We start from the raw sequence: 21,964 nt of genomic DNA, 5'->3' as shown, positions 1-21,964 counted from the left end.
TTTGGAACGTGGTTTCTTAATTTGATTAGTTCGGCTAATGTCACATCTTGGTAGAATAAGAATCTAATAAAATTAACTTGTCGACTCATGCACAAAGTGCTCATTGACCTCACCATATATCCAAATTAATATTAATGCAACACCCATATCTGGTTTATTCTCTTTTCGAGCAGCCAAACGGTCGGTCATATCTGGAAACTTTAAACTGTCTATCACAAGTGCAAACAAAAAAAATATGATCAAAAAGAAAAAAAATACATGATACCGGAAGAAAACTTTGTATGTCTAGTCTTATCAGGGTGCATATTGGAACAAACAAAGTGAGCTTCAAAGCAGAAATGGACCAATGTCTACACGACAGAGCAAAGAGACAATTAATTAAAGAATAGGTAATTAACCATTACCAAATTTAGAGATTGAGCACTAATTCTTCATCTTTTTCTACCATTCAACTCTCTCTCTCTCTCTCTCTCTTTTCCCTTTCCCTCAGAAAATTTGCACTGAAACCGAATGCTCTTCGAATGATCGCCTCAGCCAAGTTTACTTTTACCAACAAATTATTAATATGAAGACGTATCAGATGCTTGCAGGCTGGAGTAAGCCTCTTTTCATTGCTCATAAAAACTCCAATATGAACCCTTCAATCGAATTAATCTCAAAATGAATCGAGTCCTTCCTTTTGTCATTTTAAACATGAACAATGAACAAACCTTAAAGTACTTTTTTTGCCAAAAAAAAAATCATCATTGGATCCCAATGTTTGTCACATATATAATATTTGTCGGCTGATTTTTGTTACTAAATAAAGGAATTGTAGCAAAGAATGAAAATAGACTAAATACATGTCAAATTGATTAAAAAAAAGCAGAAGGTGGTTTCGAAGGATGACATAATTAATGAAGGGAAATTGCATAAGCATGCCGAAGTCAGCAATTGTTCATGTTAATATATTTATGGCCTCCTTTGGAATGAATACCCTTGCACAAACACCTTGATATATTTTTACAAAACGCTTTCGAACACGAATGGTTGGAGCTTGGGAATAAATGTGAAATAATTGGGGTGTATATGTATTTTAATACAATATACCAAAAGAATCGTTCAACATTAGTTTAGGCACGAGATGACCGTTAAATTCTAAACTCTAGTTAATCTTTTTCATACTAATTATTCTAAGAATCCTAGAGAATGTGCTATGTACAAGTTGAAGCCTAGATAGTATTTAAACTGGAGAACATAAAGAGAAAGAACTTTTCCCAAGCTATATATATACCCCTGCCTTGTCCATTTATAACTACAAAGCATGACAACTTCATATGTATAACATCCACATATAAATAGTGTAGCACAGATGCAAGGATGGTTCCATGAAAGGTTTGATATCTACTTGAGCTTGGAGGGTGACAGAAGAGAGTGAGCACACGTGGTTGTTTCCTTGCATAAATACTAAGCTTGTGCTTGGAGCTACGTGTGCTCACTTCTCTTTCTGTCACCTTCATCCCTTCTCTCTCTCTAGGTCTCTCCGGTTCTCTTTTCACTGTCAGATTTCTAGGAATAACGTGGATAAAATTTACATCTTAATCGTTGCATGATATCCATTTAGCAAACCTAATGAAAAAAAATTAAAAGCTAGTATTTGACACTAGATTTTACAAAGCGATGCCAAGATTACATCATGAATTATATGATTTTTTTAGTTTATATTTGTTTGCATGAAGACTTCGTAAGGTGTTTTTTTTTTAATATTTGAAGGTCAAAGAATCATATCATTGAGGTTTTGGTGACTAAACTCACCTCAAGGTTGCAAATTAGGGAGCTTTCTTCTTATCCCATGCCCCCAACTCCCTCCCCCACCTTTAACAACCCGAAATCATCACCCTTCTTTTTAATTATTGTGACAAAGGCATCACCTAGATGAGGAACACATTTATGAACACTGCACTGGTGAAATCGGCTTAGAATGTCCAAAGGAAACAAATCGAAAGAGCACGCATGATTTATAGAAGATGTTCGATGTGTGCGTTCTTATTTGAAATTCAAAAATTTGAATTTGTTTGCTAAAGATTTTATAGTTTGGTGCTTAGGCCTTAGGATTACAAGGACCGACAATATATTTTACCTTTACATAGTTCAACTCATGCATGGGTTTAGACCTTTTATTTTTTTTAGAAAAAAAAGGCCATCCATTTGCTTCTTTGCCCTTAGCCCTCCCACTAATATAGTTCATGTGCACTAAATGGAGGTCTTTTTTGGGGGTAAAGTTAAGGCCACAACAAATGGCACAGTTAAGTTTACATCTGTATCACAAAATCCTCAATTGGCAAGCTTGCAATGACTTGCACATATTACTTACAGCCATAATGAGAAAAGAAACGGGTCAAGAGAGCATTATACTAATTTTTCATTTTTGAAATTTCGCAGAAACTTGCAATGACTCGAATATATAAGTTAAAAAATTATTGGTAGTAGGGGAAGCACCTAGTTCCTCCTCAAGAGGTATGGTGGTAAACTTGAGTGTGCATAACGTCATCCATTAAGATTCAAGTTGCTGACGACCTCAAATATTACACACACATGGGGTGCGAGTAGGCGGACTCGCGAACTCGTTTATTTGTCAATTAAGTGGATAACTCTTACTTGCATCCTTGGCGGGTCCACCTTTAATATGATACTCCCTTCCATATTTTTATGTATGACACCGTTGACTTTTAGAATCATGTTTGACCATTCGTCTTATTTAAAATTTATATCCAAATATGCAAAATTATAATGCATAATTAAAGTTTCTATAATAATAAATCATATTATAACAAAATAATTAATAATTATATAATTTTTTTGAATAAGACAAATGGTCAAACGTGAATCTAATAGTCAACGACGTCATAAAAAAAATGGAGAGAGTACCATGGTAAGAGATTTTCTACTGGCCTCCATCCCTCTAAACATATGTTGAGGAGGTGCACCGACTTGGGGTGTGTGTAGTGACGTGTGCATGCGTCTTGTAATCGCTAAAGAAATGACGTGTGTAAGTAACTAGCTTAGCTTAATTGGCTACAAGATTAATCGAGGGCATTAAGTGTCATCTGCAGCATAGATGGCTGGTAAGTACCCCCTCTAGCGAGGAGAAAATTTGTCAAAGGTTTATTGAAACTTTGACTATCGATAATTTGCTAAATGCTGAGTTAAAAATAATAAAAACATGTTCTAGATCTACCTTGAAGACTACTATCCTAAGATGTTAACATGTTAGACTTAGCTTAATACAGGACATATGGTAAAAAAAAAATTAAAGTTTGATCAAATTTTACATAAATACTAAATATTTATAACGGGAGACATATTAGACTTAGCTTAATACAGGACATATGGTAAAACAAATAAAGTTTGATCAAAATTTACATAAATACTACTTCCTCCGTTTTCTAATGTAAGATATTTGACTTTTTTCTTACGACCATTTGTCTTTCAAAAAATTATGGAAATATCATTATTTTGCTTATGACATACTTTATTATCAAAAGAACTTTAAGCATAACTCGTTATTTTTTATATTTGCTCTAAAGTTTTGAATAAGACGAATAATCAAATATTGCAACTTAAAAAAAAGTTAAACATGTTATATTATGAAACGGAGGTAGTAAATATTTATAAGTGAGGTAGTATACGTTACTGTGCATCGCTAGGCTGGGCCTTTCAATTCTCTCATATACTAGCATTATAAAGCAGTGCATAGGGCTGAAGGCCCAGGTGTGATATCTGATGTTGGAGCCCCATTATACTTTTAGATGGGCCCCAGGTATAAATACTTTTAGATGGGTCTGAAACTTTCTCTATTACCGTGGGTCCGTGGCTCGCTCTTCCTTGCAGTTTGCAAATCTGGGCCCGATTTTTATGCTGATCCAAATCTTTGCTGTGTGTTTGGTGATTTTGCTGTTCTTCAAATCGTTTTGTGGAGCTACTGTCGTAATCACATCCATAGCCTTTTATACCACATCTTTTCCTTTTCCCCCATCGAAGAAGGCGTATACGCCCGTGCTTTTCGTAGCTTTAATTTCAGTGCCATATGCGAGCATGGAAGTATGGCACCCTCGAAATCAAATCATTGGCAGCAGCTAGTGATAGGTACTAGTACCTCCCTTGATATAAGTGTATACAGACAAATTAGTTAAAAATATAACTTAAATATTCCTTATTAAATAAAAAAAATTCTGACATGAGAGATAAGTAGGATAAAATAGATAAAGATTTAAATACGAGATAATAGATGCGACAACTAGTACTCTACGAAATAATTTTTTTTATGAGAGAGATTTAAATTCTATAGATATACTTGTCATAGTAGGAGGGATTAACCGGGAGAAACAACAACGGCCGCGTCTCACGTGCTCGGCGACCACGAAAGACGTGCTCACGTGCACCCTATTGGTATTCCGTTCCCTTTGAGAACAGAGAGACAGACAAAAACAAAAAAAAAGCAGCGGAATACGGCCACAAAAGACGCACATATATATAGCCGTAGCTTCTTCTTCTTTGTCTCTACCCTACGTATACCTTTGGAACGCTTAGCTTTGGATACAGTAAGTACATCATAACATACCCAAAAAGAAAAGGAGATAAAAGCTTGATCCACCTGATCTCATGTGGCTTCAAAACCACGGCGCCCTCCATTGATAAAGTCAGTGTGCTGCTGGCTGCGAACACTACTCAAATCCTCTCGCCAGGGACCCTGCACAATTGGTAGGCCTCGTCTATTCTCTTTTATTTATACTTATAAACTAGTAAAATTTAAACTTTAAATTTAGTGTTAACTTTTAAGTTTTTTATAATATTATATCTTTCAGATTTTGTTTTTAGATCGTTGATGTTTAATTTATACATTATTTTTTGTTTATAAATATATTGTTTCGTATTTCTGGACAAAAGCCGAGGGCTTTAATTTAGGTGCAGCAACGGTCAAGACAAAAATGTTGCGTAAAATCGTGGACGACGGAATCAACGGCACAAGTACTGTCAGGTGATGTTTAATCTTATTCTCAGCAGTCAGCACCACCAACTAATTAAACAGATCATAGCGTGTCGTACGTCCGTCGTGTAGCTCATGGTGCATGTTCTTCTTGCAAGTGGGCCATGTATATATGCATGGCGACGTGCCGCGAGAGGTGCAGTCAGGCAGACATGGATGGAGCGGTGGATTAACCAGCGAGAGGGTTTGAATAAGCTAGATAGAGTTTAGCTCCTCTTCTATTGATCTTTGCCATAAAATTTTAGAGAAGTATTCGTTAAGACTCTAATAATTTTAACGGGGTAGCAGAGGCTCAAGCCGCCCTCGTACCTACGTTAAATCTGCTCCTGCTTGGATGCATGCATGCACGAGCTTAATTTGATTGGATTTCCTCTGTTTTCCCGGACCATGCATTGATATTCGTTGTGGCGGAGTTAGAAAATAGATTCACCTGAGACAGGATGGATCCCACTCTTCTATAAACCTACGTGTTAGGCTGTTAGCGTGTGTAATCATACTGTTATAATGGTTAATGATAAGTAATTAGCATATCATTATTTAAGTATTAACTATTATAAATTTAAAATTTTAATTTCTTTGTTTTCTTAAAATAAACTTATGTATTTGAAGTTTTCATATGTATACGGTTTAGGAAGTGTGCTCATGATAAACAAGAGATTAGCCTCAGCCAAACAACAGTATCGAACAATGTCTAAATTAGATTGTGTATTATAAACCTAACCTAATAAACAACGTATACAAGTGATATAAGTAAGATTAAACGGGTGGAGACAAAAAAAAAAGGCCTTGACTGTAGCTGATGAACGGGACAAGCGGCAAACTGAAACCGCTAGAGCCCACAGAACTATATGCGCCGTGTGGTCAAAACAGAGGAAAGATACCCTCATTTTATTCGGAGTGAAGTGTCGTGATCTCTCAAGGGAATAATATTATTCTGTTCCGCAGGTCTTATTCACTCGTACACTTGTGATTTGCATGTTAATTTGCAACACAATATAACTAACCGTAATAGCGAAAAGAAAATTTATAAGTGCCACGTTAGATGTTTGATCAGACGTTGGAAGGAGTTTGCGGATATGAATGAAAAAACGAATTTCATAAATCGTCTGAAAACCACGAGACGAAACTTTTGAGTCTAATTAATCCATCATTAGCATATGGGGGTTACTGTAGCACTTATGACTAATTATAGACTAATTAGACTTAAAATATTTGTCTCATGGCCCCTTAACTGTATAATTAGTTTTTATTTCTATCTATATTTAATGCTCTATTTAGATATCAAAGATTCGATGTGATGTTTTTGGAAAAAAAATTAGAAACTAAAACATGCATCAACGAGTCGATGCATAAACACTGATAATGCAAACCTAACAGCTGTTACAGTGGGTTCCGTTTGGTCAACTGTAGCTCCAACCAGAGAATACGCATGTCATTACATGGATAATCACAAACCATGCAGCAGCAGCAGCAGCAATAATAGAGTTCTTAGTACTAGTGACGACCATATTGACTAAGTGGCTTACATTCTGAAGCATGGTAATTAATAAACAGTAGAGTGAAAATTAATTTCACCTCTGGTTTTTATAATCCACCAGAGAAGGACATGGTTTTGAGTCCCACAGTATCACACATCGACAGCATGGTGATGACGTACTCGTATCTGCAGTCACCAACACCCTTTGTCCTATTCTGCACCGTCTAAAAACACACCCAAAAAACAAAACTTTTTTTTTCAGATAGCAAGTAATTCAGAGAAACTTGCTGATTATTCCACGTCATCCAACAACCATATTTCCAAGTAGTACGAGCCTCCAGGTCATAGGAGGGGTGTACATAAGGAGATGCTGATGCACACCCAAGCTGAAGTGTGCCTCCTAGCATTCTCTTCAGTTTTCAACTGAGATAATTAATTGTGAAGAGAGCCATCATCAGTAGGAAGAAAGAAAGGATCAAGAGTTTGAAGGATCAAAGAGACACTGGCCTCTGCTTTTCTTTGAAAGTGGGGCTCTCTCTCCTTGATGCTTTCTTCTCTTTAGCTATCACCCATCCATCTAACTAGGAATATAATCTTTAAAATCTATTTCCTTCTTGCATCAGTTTTCTCTATTTTACCATTTTTACAAAAAAAAAATAATTTTCCTTCTAGCACGTTTTTTTTTCTTGTTGAACCAATTCCTTGTTTCTTTTCAAGAAAAAAAGGTTTTTTTTTCTTGTTGAACCAATTCCTTGTTTCTTTTCAAGAAAAATACTCTTTTTTTTTTCCTTGTTTGACCAAAATTGGAGTATTTGGGCATATATACCCATGGGGCCATCTCCAAGTACACAAGGGCCATGGTGGTCATGGGGAGTTGGAGAGCAGGGCAGGCAAAGCATATGGTGGCTTGAGAGGATGGAAGACGCTGGTGGTAATGGAGGAGACGGCGGCCTGAGATTCTCCCTCCAGTTTGATCCCGGCAAGCCGGGGCTTGGCCGCACTCTGCTCGGCTTCCCCGTCTCTGCTCTGCTCAGTCATCTCCTAGGTTGGAGCAGCAGCAGCAGACAGGGGACAGGGGAGGGGTCCATGGCGATGGCGGCGGATGGCGGCGGCGAGACGGCGCCGGCGGCGGGTGTTGCTGTGCTCACCTCTGCCTTTGCTGCCTACCTCGTCTCCGTGTACGCGTCCGATCACCGGCGGCGCCCTCGCCGTCGTCTCCGGCTCCGGCCGCGTCTGGATGGGCTGGATTCTTGTAGGCTCTCTCGTTTCTTGGATTTTCTCTGGTCCTCTTTGATGGTGGTTTTGATTTGTTTCATGCTGATTTTATTTTTATTTTTATTTTTTTGGTCGGAAGCAGCGGCTAGGCCCCGTGCTGTACCAACGCCCGATGATGGCCTCAGGATTGTTTCGTCAAATGTAAGTGGCGATCCTGCGAATTTCAGTTCTTGATCGGTGAAATTTTTCCTGAATTTTCGGAAGAAATTTGAGATGCGATTGATCCTTCCTGTTTGGTATATGAAAAGGAGGAATCTTTGGAGAACGTGATCCACGGCGCGTCGGTCGGAGCCGGGGACGACGAGCCGGATATTGTGGCGAGGGTTGTGATGACTCCCACCGACGACATGGCCGCCGGAGCGAACGCCGACGGCGGCGAGACGGGGAACGACGGGCGGTCGGGGAAAGAGCGGGAGGAGGAGGTGGCGAGGGTGAAGGAGCTGTGGCTGTCGCTCATGGAGCGGGAGCAGAGGCTGCAGCTCCGGCTGGCGGAGCTCGACGAGCTGCGTGAGCAGGAGGCGAACGCGCGTGAGCTCGAGCGGCGCGTCGGCGTCGCCGCCGTGGAGGCGCGGCTGCTGGAGCTCAAGGCCGCCTCGCTGCAGGAGGAGAACCGGAGGCTGGAGGCGCAGGCGTCGGAGCTCGACGCCGTCAGGGCCAAGCTGGCACGCACCAAGGAGAAGCTGCGGGAGCTCAGGGCGCGGGTGGAGCGCGAGCAGGAGGCGGCCGAGCGCGAGGCGGCGGCGCTCCGTGACAGGGCGAGCGAGCTGGAGAGGAACGGCGAGGCGAGGGAGAGCGCCATGGCGGCGGAGGCCGCGGCGCTCCGGTGCAGGGTGGCGGAGCTGGAGAAGGGCGGCGAGGAGAGGGAGCGCGCCCTGGCGGCGGAGACCGAGGCGGTCCGGCAGAGGATGGCGGAGCTGGAGAAGAACGTGGAGGAGCGAGAGCGCGCCCTGGCGGCGGAGGAGGCGGAGCTGCGGACGGCGAACGCCGGACTGGAGGAAGAGAACATGGAGCTTGCGCTCAGGTTGCAGGAAGCAGAGCAGACAGCCTCCACGGTTAATCTCGTGCTCAAGGTAACTGCTAAAAAGTTTACGATATTTGATCATTTTTAAAAGGTAGTTATAAAAATAAATCGGTTTAAAAGCTTATTTTAAAAATAAACCATTGTACACTACGCCACCACCTAAGATGAAAAAGTATTTTATCTCCACGTCATGGCTCGACGTAGACCTTGTTAACTCAATGCTATGGCCTCGGCCCATCCAATTAATAATGAGCTCCGTGCCAAGCCCCCTAGCACAAAGATGAAGGATCTTTGTATCTTTAGGGGTCGCGCAAAGCAAATAGATTATTTTTAAAATAGTTTTCAAACCGATTCATTTCGTATTTTGTTCTCGAAAATGGTCAAATAGTGCAAAAACCGGAGGTAAACTGAGCCCATATAATTATTTATGTGATTTGATTTTATACCATAGGATAAGCATTTACCTGTTGATTCTCATAATTTGTGTGATTACAGTGAATCTACCAATCATGTGCTTCGAAAACGAACGTAAGCAATTGAAAAATCAAAATTTGATTACTAAAGTGACTTAGAAGAAAATTTTTGAACTAAACCTTAAAATTTACAAAATAACCTAGAAATGCTTATATTTTAAAACGATGTATTGTATTTTTGTTTGTGCGGAATTATGTCTTGATATGTCAGTTATGATAGGTCTTTTTTACAGCTTTTGACAGGTGATGAAAATTAAGAAACTATCTAAAAACTATGTTGTTTGAAGAACTAGTAAATATGCAATATATCTAGGTCTTTGGATGATAGAAAATATAGCTCTTGACTTGTGAATGGGTTGAAAGGTTGCTTGCCTTGAGCTCTTTTGCAAAATTGTGGCAAAATGAACTTCGTCGTGTCCTTTTGGTTTGGAATAAAAGTAGGGGCTGAAATCTGTTCCAAGTATTCCCTTGGTCGTGTCACTGTCGCGGCTTTAGCTTGGCTTGGAGGTTGTTTTAGCGAATTAGCCTTCCACCTCCCCTGTTTTTTAGTCTAATAATGCTAAGCACATGGTTGGAGCTTAGAACATTCAGAGATTGAATTATTGGTTGTTTTTTATTCAGCCTATAACTTGACGCAATTAAACGATAAGAAGGTAAGGCATTAGTTTATGTTGCCTTTTTTAGTTTGGTCAGTATGATCCAAGAGGCATATTTCGTCATCTACTCTTGTAAGAAACAAATTTTCTTTGTCATGTTTTTCACCGATTCCTTTATATATATATATATATATATATATATATATATATATATATATATATATATATATATATATATACTGAATTTGCATGTGGCACGTGATAAGGTCGTATATTTTCAGGCTGCAGAATCTTTCGGGAAATCACCTGAAATAAATAAATCTTACATTTTTTTACCTTTCTCTCTGCATCTGCATTTGGTGAAGTATCAAGCCAAGGATAAATATCTTAGAGCATCATTAACATCTCATCTAAATTTGGTCATTCATATCTTTATTTGGATGATCATCGTTTCATCCTTTATATTTCTTTGTACTCCGGCAGATCATCCATATATGACATTCTTCACATCTCTTTGGAGAATGGAGAGAACATCTAGATGACATCTAAAAATAAAGGATATGATAGATGTTCTCTCTACTTTTATCCTTCATCATCTATTTTTAGGATAGAGTATGAGATAGAAGAACTGTTGGGGATGCTCTTAGTTCAGAATTTTTGAATCCCCCCCATAGGAAATTATTTAGACAAAAAAAGCATTTGAAAAATTACACAAATTTTGTGCAAATTTTTATTGACATCCAGAATTTTACAGAAATGGTGCCATTGTTTTTCAAAGAAAAAAAAAGAACAGAAATGCCATCTTCATTCGAAACAAACATAGCATTCCCACTATGTAAGCTTCAAATTTTCGATGTAGACAATTTTGCTAGAACTTGGTGACAATTATATTGCTTTTGGGAATGAAATTTAAACAACCAAGGAAATTTCCTCTGTACTTGTTAAGATATACTACTTCCGTCCCTAAATATTTGACGTCGTTGACTTTTTAATACACGTTTGATCTTCTTCTTATTCAAAAAATTTACATAATTACTAATTATTTTCATATCATTTTATTTATTGCTAAGTATACTTTTATGTATATACAACTTTACATATTTTATAAAAAAATTTAAATAAGATAAACGGTTAAACGTGCATTAAAAAGTCAACGGTGTCAAACATTTAGATACGAAGGAAATATTATTATATGGTATATCACCTTCCAAGCAGGGGTGCATCCAACCAAGTGGGAGAGGGGAGCTGATTGCTTTCTTCCTCCTCCAGTCCCCTGCTCTTCATCTTCTTTATCTTTTTTTTCTTCATCCGGTTCTCTTATCTTCCAAGCATGCAAATTTAGATTTGGTTTCTAGACGTTATTACATAAATAACAGATTAAACTCAGAGCAGTACATATATCTACCATCATATTTATCTTTATTTTGACCTTCTGCTGTAATTTATATAATTCGAGTTTAAAGTATTTGGATGATACGAATTGCTTTATGCAACTGTCAATTCCACCAAAATGATGAAACAATACACGGCTCTGTGCTCAGACATGCCGATCCATTCTGAAATGACACCAAAGCAGCTCACGCCTCTCTCTCTCTCTCTCTCTCTCTTTCGTGTCTCGCAGGAGGACGTCGTCAAGGAGGCTACCCACCTGAGGGAAACCAACGAGCGGCTGACGCGGCAGATCGAGCAGCTGCACGCCGACCACTGCGCGCACGTCGAGGAGCTCGTCTACCTCAAGTGGGTCAACGCCTGCCTCCGCTACGAGCTGCGCAGCCACGACGACGGCGGTGACGGCGGCGGCGCCGGACGCCTGTCGGCGAGGGACCTGAGCAAGAGCATGAGCTTCCGGTCCAGCGAGAAGGCCAAGGAGCTCATGCTCAAGTACGGCACCCACGGCCTCGACGGCTTCGACCCCTCCATCTTCTCCCCGCTCCACGAGTCGCTCTACAGCGACGACTTCGAGGGCCGCAAGCCGAGCGGCGATGTGCACGAGACGCCGCGGAGCCCGAGCTCGTCCGTGGCGATGGCCTCCGCCGCCGCCGCCGCGGGCGGCGCTGCTGCGGACGAGTCCCCGTCGAGACGCAGCGGGCATGGCAAGCTCAAGTTCCTGGGGAACATCAAGAAGCTCCTCCCGACCGGCAAAAAAGGGCACGGGCACGGCCGCGGCGACCGGAGGAGCAGCAAGAAAGCGACGGCGCCGCCGCGGGACGAGCACCTAGAGAAGGCGCTGCAGTGGCTCTCCAGCCACGACGCGCTGTACGACGACGACGACGACGACGACGACGAGTCCTACGGGAGCACGCCGCTGACGTCGTCGTGCGAGCGGACGCCGCTGAGCAGCGTGACGACCACGGGCTCCATGCACGCCCGCATCGGCGGTGGCGGGGAGACGGCGTCCGCGGCCGCGTCGAGGCTGCTGGAGGCGGAGACGGCACGGACGAGGAGCGACGCCGGCGCGTCCTACGCGCGCGAGCCGGCGAGCCGGTATCACGCGCTCCGGCCGGACCACCCCGCCAGGGACGGGAGGCAAGACGACGACGTGGGGCCCCGCGCGTCGCCGGAGAGGCGGGAGCTGAGGCGGCGGTCCGAGGAGCTGAGAAGCCCGGCGGCGATGTACGCGAGTGCACGACGGGGTCCCATGCAACCACTGCACAGCAACGCTTAACCAGAAAACCTGCAGCTGCATATGCGAGATGGAATTAATATAATGCAAGTTTCTTTCTTTTTTGTTCTTCTTTTTCCCCTGCTGGTGTGTATGTTAGGAACAAGTGTAATCACATGCTAAAATGTGTTGTGAATTGTGAGTCTTGTGACTCAATTTTAATGATCTGTTCTCTAAAGGAAATGGGGCTGTGACCTGTGTGAGTTTGGATTGGAACTGCAAGAGGAGGAGAAATGAGAACAAGTTGGGACTGATGAATGAATGCCTGAACCAGAATGGGTGAGAATCGTGAGATGGTCGCTGGAGAAAAGAACAAGTCTAATTAAACTCCCTCTATATTATAGGTAGAACCTAATTTGTATCCCTTAATCACAAAACCAGCTACAACGACTCCTTCGGCTATTAAAAATCCGTGCAAAACGACTCCCTTAACCATTTTGATCGTGTTTTTCGCTAATACAAATCAGATCCGACCTATAGTTGACAGAGTCAAATTGGAGTTATTTGCCGGAGAAATGATCAACTAGGGCTCCCAGCCCACCAGAACCGGGCCAATTTCACGGCCCACTGTTCGTTGCAATGGCGATTTCATTGGGCTGCATCTTACATGGATCATCCTACTGTCGAAGTCTGTCCGCAAATGTTCACGTAAGCGTTCATGGTTTGCCAGCCTTTAAGCCTTCCTAACTTCTCTTTAAATATAAATACCGACCTATCTGTGTATGTGTGTGTGTGATTAAAACTTTGTTTTAAGGGAACATATTCTTTATTTACATGTGTTAGATCAAGGATATACATTGATACAAATGTCCTTTTACTTTTTTTTTTCTTTTTGTGTAATTTGTACTTATATCCGATAGTAGGTAGCTCTGAATTAGTTATGGCACGGTGCTTACATGGGATGTATATATTGTATTTTTTAAGTTGGACAGAGTGTTTGTCCCGTGTTCGTTCTTCAGTTGTGGTTTACACGTACGATTCAGAAACTAACAGGTTGGGCAATTACTGATATAATTTCCCCTAGTGATTGTAACATGCAAAGTTTTACTTGAGAATAAAAAAATGTGATATGCAAAGCATTATTGTCGCTTCCTTCCATTCTGATTGCGTTGTACTGATCTGTTGGTAAAACACAATATGCTATATCCTCCATTATACAGAACTTTTTATTAAAAATAATAAAAACCTAAAAAATAAAAATAATACGAAGAAAATAACAACACATGTCATTAAACCTGACGTTATTAATTCATTCATCCTCGCATCATATCAGGTTCTTGACCTGAGTCCATGTTACTGTAGCACTGATGACTGCATACATGTGAAAGTCGTTCATACCTTGGACTATGGGAGAAGGACCGGTCCAGGAGACGTTGACGTGCGCCTAAAAAAAGAACCCCACTTTGAGAGGGCAAAGCATATATTGTCGGTAGTTTCAAGTTATTTTCATAAACGCGCAAAATTTTGATATGTTAATACATTAAGAAATTTTCTTAGGGAAGAATTTGAATGTAGCCTATGTCCAGGATAATTCGTTCATACAAATTGGTTTCCTGGGACATAGAAAGTACTGATTAATCATTTCATTCTGAAATATAGCTTCAAGACGTATCCTACTAATAATGATCTACATATGGAGGATAAACGGATGTGTCCGATCATATGCTAGATAACTCTATTTTAAAACAGGAGTAGGGGTGCATTTTGAAGAGGGGTTAGGAACGCTCTCTCCTGCACACGAAGCAAAGTTAGTTATTAGCGTAGGATTAGTTATATAAAAACTAAAAATATATTAATATAATTCTTAAGACAATATATATTATAAATAATACACTATTTTATATTTTAAGAAGTGTGCTTGGGAAAGATGACGAGTAAAGATGGAGGTAAACACGGTCTTGGTGGAGAAAATTGCTATTATACCATCTTCCATATGTACATTCGCTCACATGCTATTCTAGAATTTGCATTCGCTAGAACACCACTCTCAAACAATTCAGATTGCTAAAATAACATTTGGCCTCCTTGCTACATATAAAAATGTGTATGCATATTTGCATCAATTTTATGACCAAAATGCCCCTGAGCACACTGCTTCGACAGTACAAGGTGCAGGGTGAGCGACTAGGGAAATTTAACTATTTGCCACTCTTATATTTGCACACTCTCTAAATGTCACTTTTGCATTTGCACCTACAGAAATACCACCAGAGAGAAGTTGAGTCCTAATTTTTTGCCACTTTTGCTGAGTTGGCAGGCAATGTCAGCATGCCAGCATGGAGAGGGCACGTGAAATGACAATTGTACCCCTGTGAGAGTATGCAAACCCTAGGAGAGGGAAAATCGATTCATCCCACCCGTGAGTCTGGCCGCCGCCCACGTGAGAGAGCGGCGAGGAAGCCGGGACGAAGCCTTCCGCCCGGGTGGTCGCCGCCGACGGCCGGAGCCGCGTGTCACCGCCGACGGCCGAAGCCGCGCCTCGCCACCGACGCCCGGAGCCGCACCTCGCCGCCGAAGCTACCTGCCGCAGTGTGCCGCCCGGTCGCTCACGACGCTTCCCCGACTGGTCACTGCCGAGGAAGCAGCACCGGAGCCACGCGTCGCCGCCTGCCATCCTGCCCTCGTGCATCCGCGCGCCAGCGGTGGCCCATCCACGCGCTAGCGGTGAGCCATCCACGCCGGCCAACCTCTACATCCACCAGCACTGTAAGCAGTCACCTCCTTTATCTCTTGTTCTTCTTCTTATTCTTCGTCTTCTCCCATTTTCTTTTTTATTTTTAGTAGCTTATTTTTGTTTTGTCTTTGTAGCTTTGGGGACTGGTTGTTGTTTCTGATTGTGCTCAATTTCTTGTTGCCGACGACATCAATCTGTTATTTACTGAGATTTTCTAGTGATGAAGTCGTTGGATTGCCCACCTTGGTAAGTTAATTTTTTTTCTGCCCCCTATGTTGCATGCATGTGGAGTTAGATATCTTCTAACTCCAAATTTTTGGGGTTCTTTTTGTCAGGATCGATCCTGGCAATGCTTTCAGAGTTGTTGTTAAGTGTGCTCGGTATGTAGCAAATGTAGAGTATGGATTGCTTAATATGGCAGAGCAAGAACATGACTGGTGGATTGATAGATGCAAGGGGTATAGCTTACACAGATTTCATGATGATCTTGCATGTAAAGTCATATGGGGACCTAGCCAACAAATCTAGTGTGGGGATTGGACTTTGATAATGCCACTGAATGGAAGTTGACAACCAGTGAGCAATTTGATCAGTGGATGCAGGCCCGGTTTCTTGAGAAGAAGTCCCGGTTTGATGAGAAGTTGATACATCTTGGTGTTTGAGGTTGTTAACAAGAAGGGATACAATCAGGTTGACCCATCTGAAAATGCTGTTGAGTCAACAACTCAAGTTGTCTCTAGTGTGATAAGTGCACATCCATCTGGACAGTCAATTGCTCAAGGTGCCTCTACTGATGTCATCAATGAAGATCCATTTGACATAAGTTCTCCAAATATAGCTCATAGAGAAGAAGGGGCAAACGACACCTCTACTCATGCAGAAGAGTCAACTGTTCTTGTGGACTGGAGTAAGTTGGCAATAATGCTGAATGATGAGGATGGTGATGGTCATGTATTGTTGGATGAGGACAAAATTATATGAGGCTATGGGGTTCAAAGCAGCAGATGTGAGAGCAGCCGCAGCTGAAGCACTTGTAGAAGAATCTGCAATTCCTGTGATTCCATCTTCCATTCAACAAGAGATGATAGATGCAACCATTGTAGTGAATGATGTGCTACCAATTGAGGCAGTTCTGGATTGGGATAGGGATAACCCAGATATGAGTGTGGGGACCTTTTATCCATCCATGGATGATTTTATGGCACTCAAGCAATATGCTATTGTCCATGAGTTTGAGCTTGGGACTGAAAAGTCTGATAAAGATAGATTTAGAGGAAAATGCAAGGCTAAAGGTTGCCCATGGAAAATTAGAGCAAAGACACAAGCAAATAAGAGTGTCAGGGTATTATGCTAACTTTTTTTTATTGTTGTTTTGCATTTTTCTATATTGCTTGCTGCACTGATTTTACACTTATATTGGTTTGTAACACTTGTGTGCTTCTGTAGGTTCAAATAAACAACAATGCCCATAAGTGTGCTTCAAGAAGCAGAGTTCTTGGGAAGATGGCATCTCAAGCTTGGGTGGCTGAAAGAGCTATTCCATTTCTTAAGAAGAAGAGTTCAATGGGTGCAGCTGAACTTCAAGGTGAGCTACAAAGCACTTACAAGATCACAATACCATATCAAATTGTTTGATATGGTAGGCAAAGGGCTGCAGATAAATTATTTGGGAAGTGGGATGATTCATTTGATTGGTTATATAGGTTCAAGGCAGAGGTAGAAATGAGATCCCCTGGTAGTGTAGTAGAGATTGACACAATTAGAGTTGGAGATAAAGTTCATTTTAATAGATTCTTTTGTTCATTTAGAGCTTGCATAGATGGATTCTTAGAGGGATGTAGACCATATATTAGTATAGATTCTACTGCCTTGAATGGACAATGGAATGGACACATGCCTGCAGCCAATGCATTAGATGGACACAATTGGATGTTCCCATTGGCCTTTGGTTTTTTTGATTCAGAGACCAAAGAAAATTGGATTTGGTTCATGGAACAATTAGGTAAAGCAATTGGCATAGTTGAAAACCTAGCTGTGCATACTGATGCTTGTAAAGGGCTAGAAACTGCAGTGAAAACAGTGTTCCCATGGGCAGAACATAGAGAGTGTTTCAGGCATTTGATGGAGAACATGAAGAAACTTTTTCATGGGGATATGTATGGGAAGAAGATGTGGCCTGCAGCTAGGACATACATGCCTTCTAAGCATGACATGTTGATGAATGAAGTGACAACAGCTAGTCCAGATGTGAAGAAGTGGCTTGCTGATCATCACAGCCTATTGTGGGCTAGAAGCAAGTTTTCTTGTCATGTCAAGTGTGAATACATCAACAATAACTTAGCAGAGTCATGGAATGATTGGATCAAAGACTTGAAGGGCTTGCCGGTTGATGCTCTTGCATATGCAATTAGGGAGAAAACACTAACCCTATTTGAGAAGAGGAGGAGGATATCCAAAGCTCTCAATGGAGTAATACTCCCAGTTGTGTTCCATGAATTGAATGCATCATCAAAGGGGTTAGGCCACTTGAAAGTCATTAAGGGAGATCCTAACCAGGCTGAGGTGACAGAGACATACAACGATCATGAGGTGATAAGGCATGTGGTTTATCTTGATGCTTGCACTTGCACTTGTAGGGAATGGCAGGTTACTGGAAAGCCTTGCCAACATGCACTAGCTGTTATCACAACTGTTAGGCAGCCATCCATGGAGAAATATGTAGACAAAGCCTACTATGTGGCTAAACTTCAAGCGGCATATGCATATACTATCCCTAACATCACAGACAAGAAGCAATGGCCACAAGTGGAGAAAGATTTCAAGCTTCTTCCACCATTGAGCAAAAAGAGAGCGGTGGGTAGGCAAAGGAAGAACCGGATTCCGGCTTGTACTGAGAAGGGCAAAGGGAATGCTACAAGGCAAGTTTAGTGTAAGGAATTAGGTGGTTTTGGACATAGAAAAGGCAGTGCTAGATCTCAACTTCATGGCACAAAAAAGAGGTGGTACTCAATGTGCTTTATTTTCTTTCAATTATTGTTCACTCCGTTTATTCTTTGAACTAACATTAATGTATTGCAGGAAGAGAAACAAGAAGTCCACAACAAAGATGGGAAGGAATAAAGGGAATACCGCCACTGATGCCCAAGTATCTACCCCAAGAACAAGAGCAACTGCCGCTAGAGAAGCAACTGCAGCTAGAGAAGCAGCTGCAGCTAGAGATGAAGCCCAAAACCAACCACAAGTGCAACAGCCAACAAGCGCTGGGCCAACCACTAGGAGGTATGAAAATTATATTCTTTCGTGTGTTCTTTTCCAAACTGAACCTAGCCTTTGTTCTGTTACTTACACCCATCGCACATAACAGAAGGTTGGCATTAGATTCTATTCAAAGCTCTAGTGAAGTACTTGCAACACCCGTTCATGAAGTAGTAGCAGTGCAACCACCTAAGAAGCTTACACCCAGGAAGAAACTAGCTAGCAAGAAGAAGAAAAATGCTTCACCAACTAAGCTACCGAACTGAAAGTGCAGGCTAATTCTGGAGGTATTTTGTGATGACCGTGCTAATTCTGGACGTATTTTGTGATGAATGTGGCCTTGTATGGTGCTATGAAGCTCTTTTGGAAGTGACTTGAATATGACGGTGCCTAGTATGGCTTATTTTGCTATGTAAAGTGTTGTAATGAACTGAAGCAGTATGTGACATGGTGCTATGAAGCTCTTTTGGAAGTGACTTGAATATGATGGTGCCTAGTATGGCTTATTTTGTTATGTAATATGACGTAATGAACTCAAGCAGTATGTGACATGGTGCTGAACTATTTCTATTTTATTGCTTTTGTATATTTGTGTGGCCTTGTCTGTGACAAGATCAAGCTTATGTTGAACTACGTATGAATGACTTACTATGGGATTTGATTGACCTGATGAATATGGTGTTCAATTAGTCAATTATGCTTAATTTCTTTGTGCATGTGTGTGGAGTTGCTGATAAGATATTATCAACATGTGTTTTAACCCAGTGTGCTTATCTATGTTATTTTTATGTTTAATTATTACAAATCTGCATAAATATTTATATTTGTCTTGTTAGAGCAAAAGCAGAGTTCCTCCGAGTGTTTTGCTTGAATCAATCTTCAGGTTGTTTTGTCTATCTGTCTGTCTACTGGTTCTTGTGCAGTGCGAGTATTCAGGTAATGTCTGCTCGTTCATGTGCAATGCGAGTATTCAGGTAGCAGCTGTTGGGGGAGATCCAATATACCCTACTTCTGTGTTGCTAGTGGTTCCTTATTTTTGTTTAATTTGATGTACATGACAACTGTTAATTGCAGTTTTGTTATGTGCTTACTCGTTATAAAATATCTGTCAAAACACTTATACTATTATAATAATAATTATAATAATAATAATAATAATAATTGCTTACTCCATACATCTATCATGTTACTGATCCTAATTCTCACTTCTATTATAATAAATATTTATAAGCGTTTCATTTTAGATTAAAACATTTTTAATCTAAAATAAACAACTTATAAACATTTGTTTATATTTTTAAATGAAACAATAGCTAAGTATCCACGATAAGTAACACGTGCAGAATGAACCCGGAAGGCCAAGCCTCATCCTCCAATTCAATTGATTCATTTCTTCTAGGGTTAAAATGGTCATTTCGCGTGCTAAGTGCTGATATGAAGTGCCAGTTCAGCCAAAATGATATAAAATTAGGGCATAACTTTCCTCTTGTGGCATATGTAAGAGTAAATGTAAAAGTGGCATTTGAAGAGTGCAAATATAAGAGTGGCAAATAGTTAAATTTCCCCTCACGGGGGTACAATTGTCATTTCGTGTGCTCTCTCCATGCTGGCATGCTGACATTGCCTGCCAACTCAGCAAAAGTGGCAAAAAAAATTAGGACTTAACTTCTCTCCGATGATATTTTTGTAGGTGCAAATGCAAAAGTGACATTTGAAGAGTGTGCAAATATAAGAGTGCCAAGTAGTTAAATTTCCCGAGCGACTGAGGGGGATGAAGCGGGTGGTGCTGAGTGTAGAGGCCGGGACGGCGCAGCAGCCGAGCCCACGCCAGCCGCGGCGGGGACGAAGCCGACGGCGGCAGGGCCAAGCCTGCGCCGGCGACGTCGGGGACAAAGCAGCCCGCGCTGGCGGTGGTGGAGACGAAGCAGCCCGCGCCGGCGGCGGAGGAGGCTGTCGGGACGAACCCGCGGTGGCATGGACGGCGAGCCTGGCGGTCCCTCGATGGCGGCCGACCGACCGAGGTCGGCGACTGGAGACGAAGCAACACGCGCCAGCGGCGGCGGAGGCTGCCAGGACGAGTCCGCGGCCGAGCCCGCGGCGGCGTGGACAGCGAGGTTGGCGATGCCTCGATGGCGGCGATATTTGGTGGCGGCCGACGGGCCGAGTCGATGCGGGCGAGCCCACGGCGGCGTCAGTGGGGTCAAGCTCACGACGGCGTGGACACAAGGCGGAGGTGGCAGCGCGAGATCTGGCCGAGCCACGGCGGCGGCGTCGACACGATGGGCTGGAGAAGGCAGCGGATGGAGGCGCCAACGCCGGGCTTCGGTGGAGAGCAGCGGCGGTGAGCATGGGTGGAGGCAGCCGGGAGTTGATGGAGTTGAGTCATGCACGGACTGTGAAGAGTAGAGGGGTAGTTTCGTCCGTATTTTAAGAATAATAGGTATAATTTGTTTACTTTATATTAGTATTGACATAAATATATTTTAAAGATAACTCACACGAATACAAATTTTAAGATGATATATGACGAATACAAATTTTAAGATAACATATGACGAATGCACACATGAAAGACGGTACGATAACAATTTTTTTGCCTTTGTGGGTGGTGGCAAATGAAGCCTCTAGATAGCCAACATTCGCCAACAGTCCTACACTCCTACTAGAGGTATGTCTGACCTTTCTTGCGAATAAGATGGACTACTCAGGCCGCATTCGGCTACCCATTATCTTATTATTTTGCACGTGTATATTTCCCGAACTGCTAAACGGTGTATTTTTTTAAAAAAATTTCTTAAAAAATCATATTAATCTATTTTATATTTTTTTAATAATTAATAATTAATTAATCATGTTCTAATCTATTACTATATTTTCCGTACAGGATAAATTAACTTACTATGCCTCTAACGAACGCGCCTCTAACGAACGCGGCCTCAGTCACCGCGGTAGCACGAATTACTCTATCCGCTCAAACATATAAATATTTTTTGTTTAAGTCTTATGCTAGCATTTCTTCATTTCTTTTTATGATTTAAATCATTCCAACTATTACAAATGTTTATAGAAAAAATCTAATCAATTTAAAATTTAAAAGTAACAATCCTAAAAAAATCTTTTAATATTTCTTTAATTTATCTTTATTTTTACTACTATAAAAAGCATCTAGCGGTGGTGGCGGCGGCAGTGAAACCACCTGCTCCTATTACATTTTTATAATTTACCCCCTAGCTTCGTAATATTAAAAATCAATCAGATCTAAATGAATATCCACATAAAATTAAATGGACGTGGATATTTCCTATATAAAAAGATGACAACATATTTCATAAAAAATATTTTTCTATTTATCCTAAAATAACATAATATGCTTTATCCTTTACAAAGCATAGCTATTCACCTAATATTAATAAACAGGGTCTATTCACCTAATATTAATAAATAGGGTAGAAATAATTTATTTTAGAACGGAGCATACTATTCCGGTCTCCACTCTCCAGCGGCG

At 41.4% G+C, this 21,964-nt stretch overlaps 1 protein-coding gene across 2 annotated transcripts; it reads left to right on the top strand.

Annotated features, from left to right (window-relative positions):
- Window positions 1-7,331: 7,331 nt before the first annotated feature.
- On the top strand, window positions 7,332-12,793 carry LOC102712598 (protein SOGA3-like). Of its 2 annotated transcripts, none has more exons than XM_015835765.2 (4): window positions 7,332-7,755; window positions 7,861-7,919; window positions 8,027-8,848; window positions 11,490-12,793. In XM_015835765.2, the coding sequence occupies exons 1-4, from the start codon at window positions 7,332-7,334 to the stop codon at window positions 12,531-12,533; spliced, it is 2,349 nt and encodes a 782-aa protein (XP_015691251.2). In that variant the 3' UTR covers window positions 12,534-12,793. The 2 variants fall into 2 exon arrangements, with proteins under 2 accessions (XP_015691251.2, XP_040381978.1); XM_040526044.1 differs by having other exon boundaries at window positions 7,364-7,755; window positions 7,858-7,919.
- The last annotated feature ends 9,171 nt before the right edge of the window (window positions 12,794-21,964 follow it).

This window comes from Oryza brachyantha, chromosome 1 (assembly GCF_000231095.2).
Source record: "Oryza brachyantha chromosome 1, ObraRS2, whole genome shotgun sequence".
Taxonomy (NCBI): domain Eukaryota; kingdom Viridiplantae; phylum Streptophyta; class Magnoliopsida; order Poales; family Poaceae; genus Oryza; species Oryza brachyantha.
The sequence above is the reverse complement of the archived record's forward strand: the minus strand, read 5'-3'. Positions and strand labels throughout refer to the sequence as shown.

Coding starts and splice junctions, on each gene's coding strand:
- LOC102712598 (XM_015835765.2), top strand. CDS start 7,332: ATGGGGCCATCTCCAAGTACACAAGGGCCATGGTGGTCATGGGGAGTT. Junction 7,756..7,860: donor TCTGGATGGGCTGGATTCTT/GTAGGCTCTCTC, acceptor GGTCGGAAGCAG/CGGCTAGGCCCCGTGCTGTA. Junction 8,849..11,489: donor CGGTTAATCTCGTGCTCAAG/GTAACTGCTAAA, acceptor CGTGTCTCGCAG/GAGGACGTCGTCAAGGAGGC.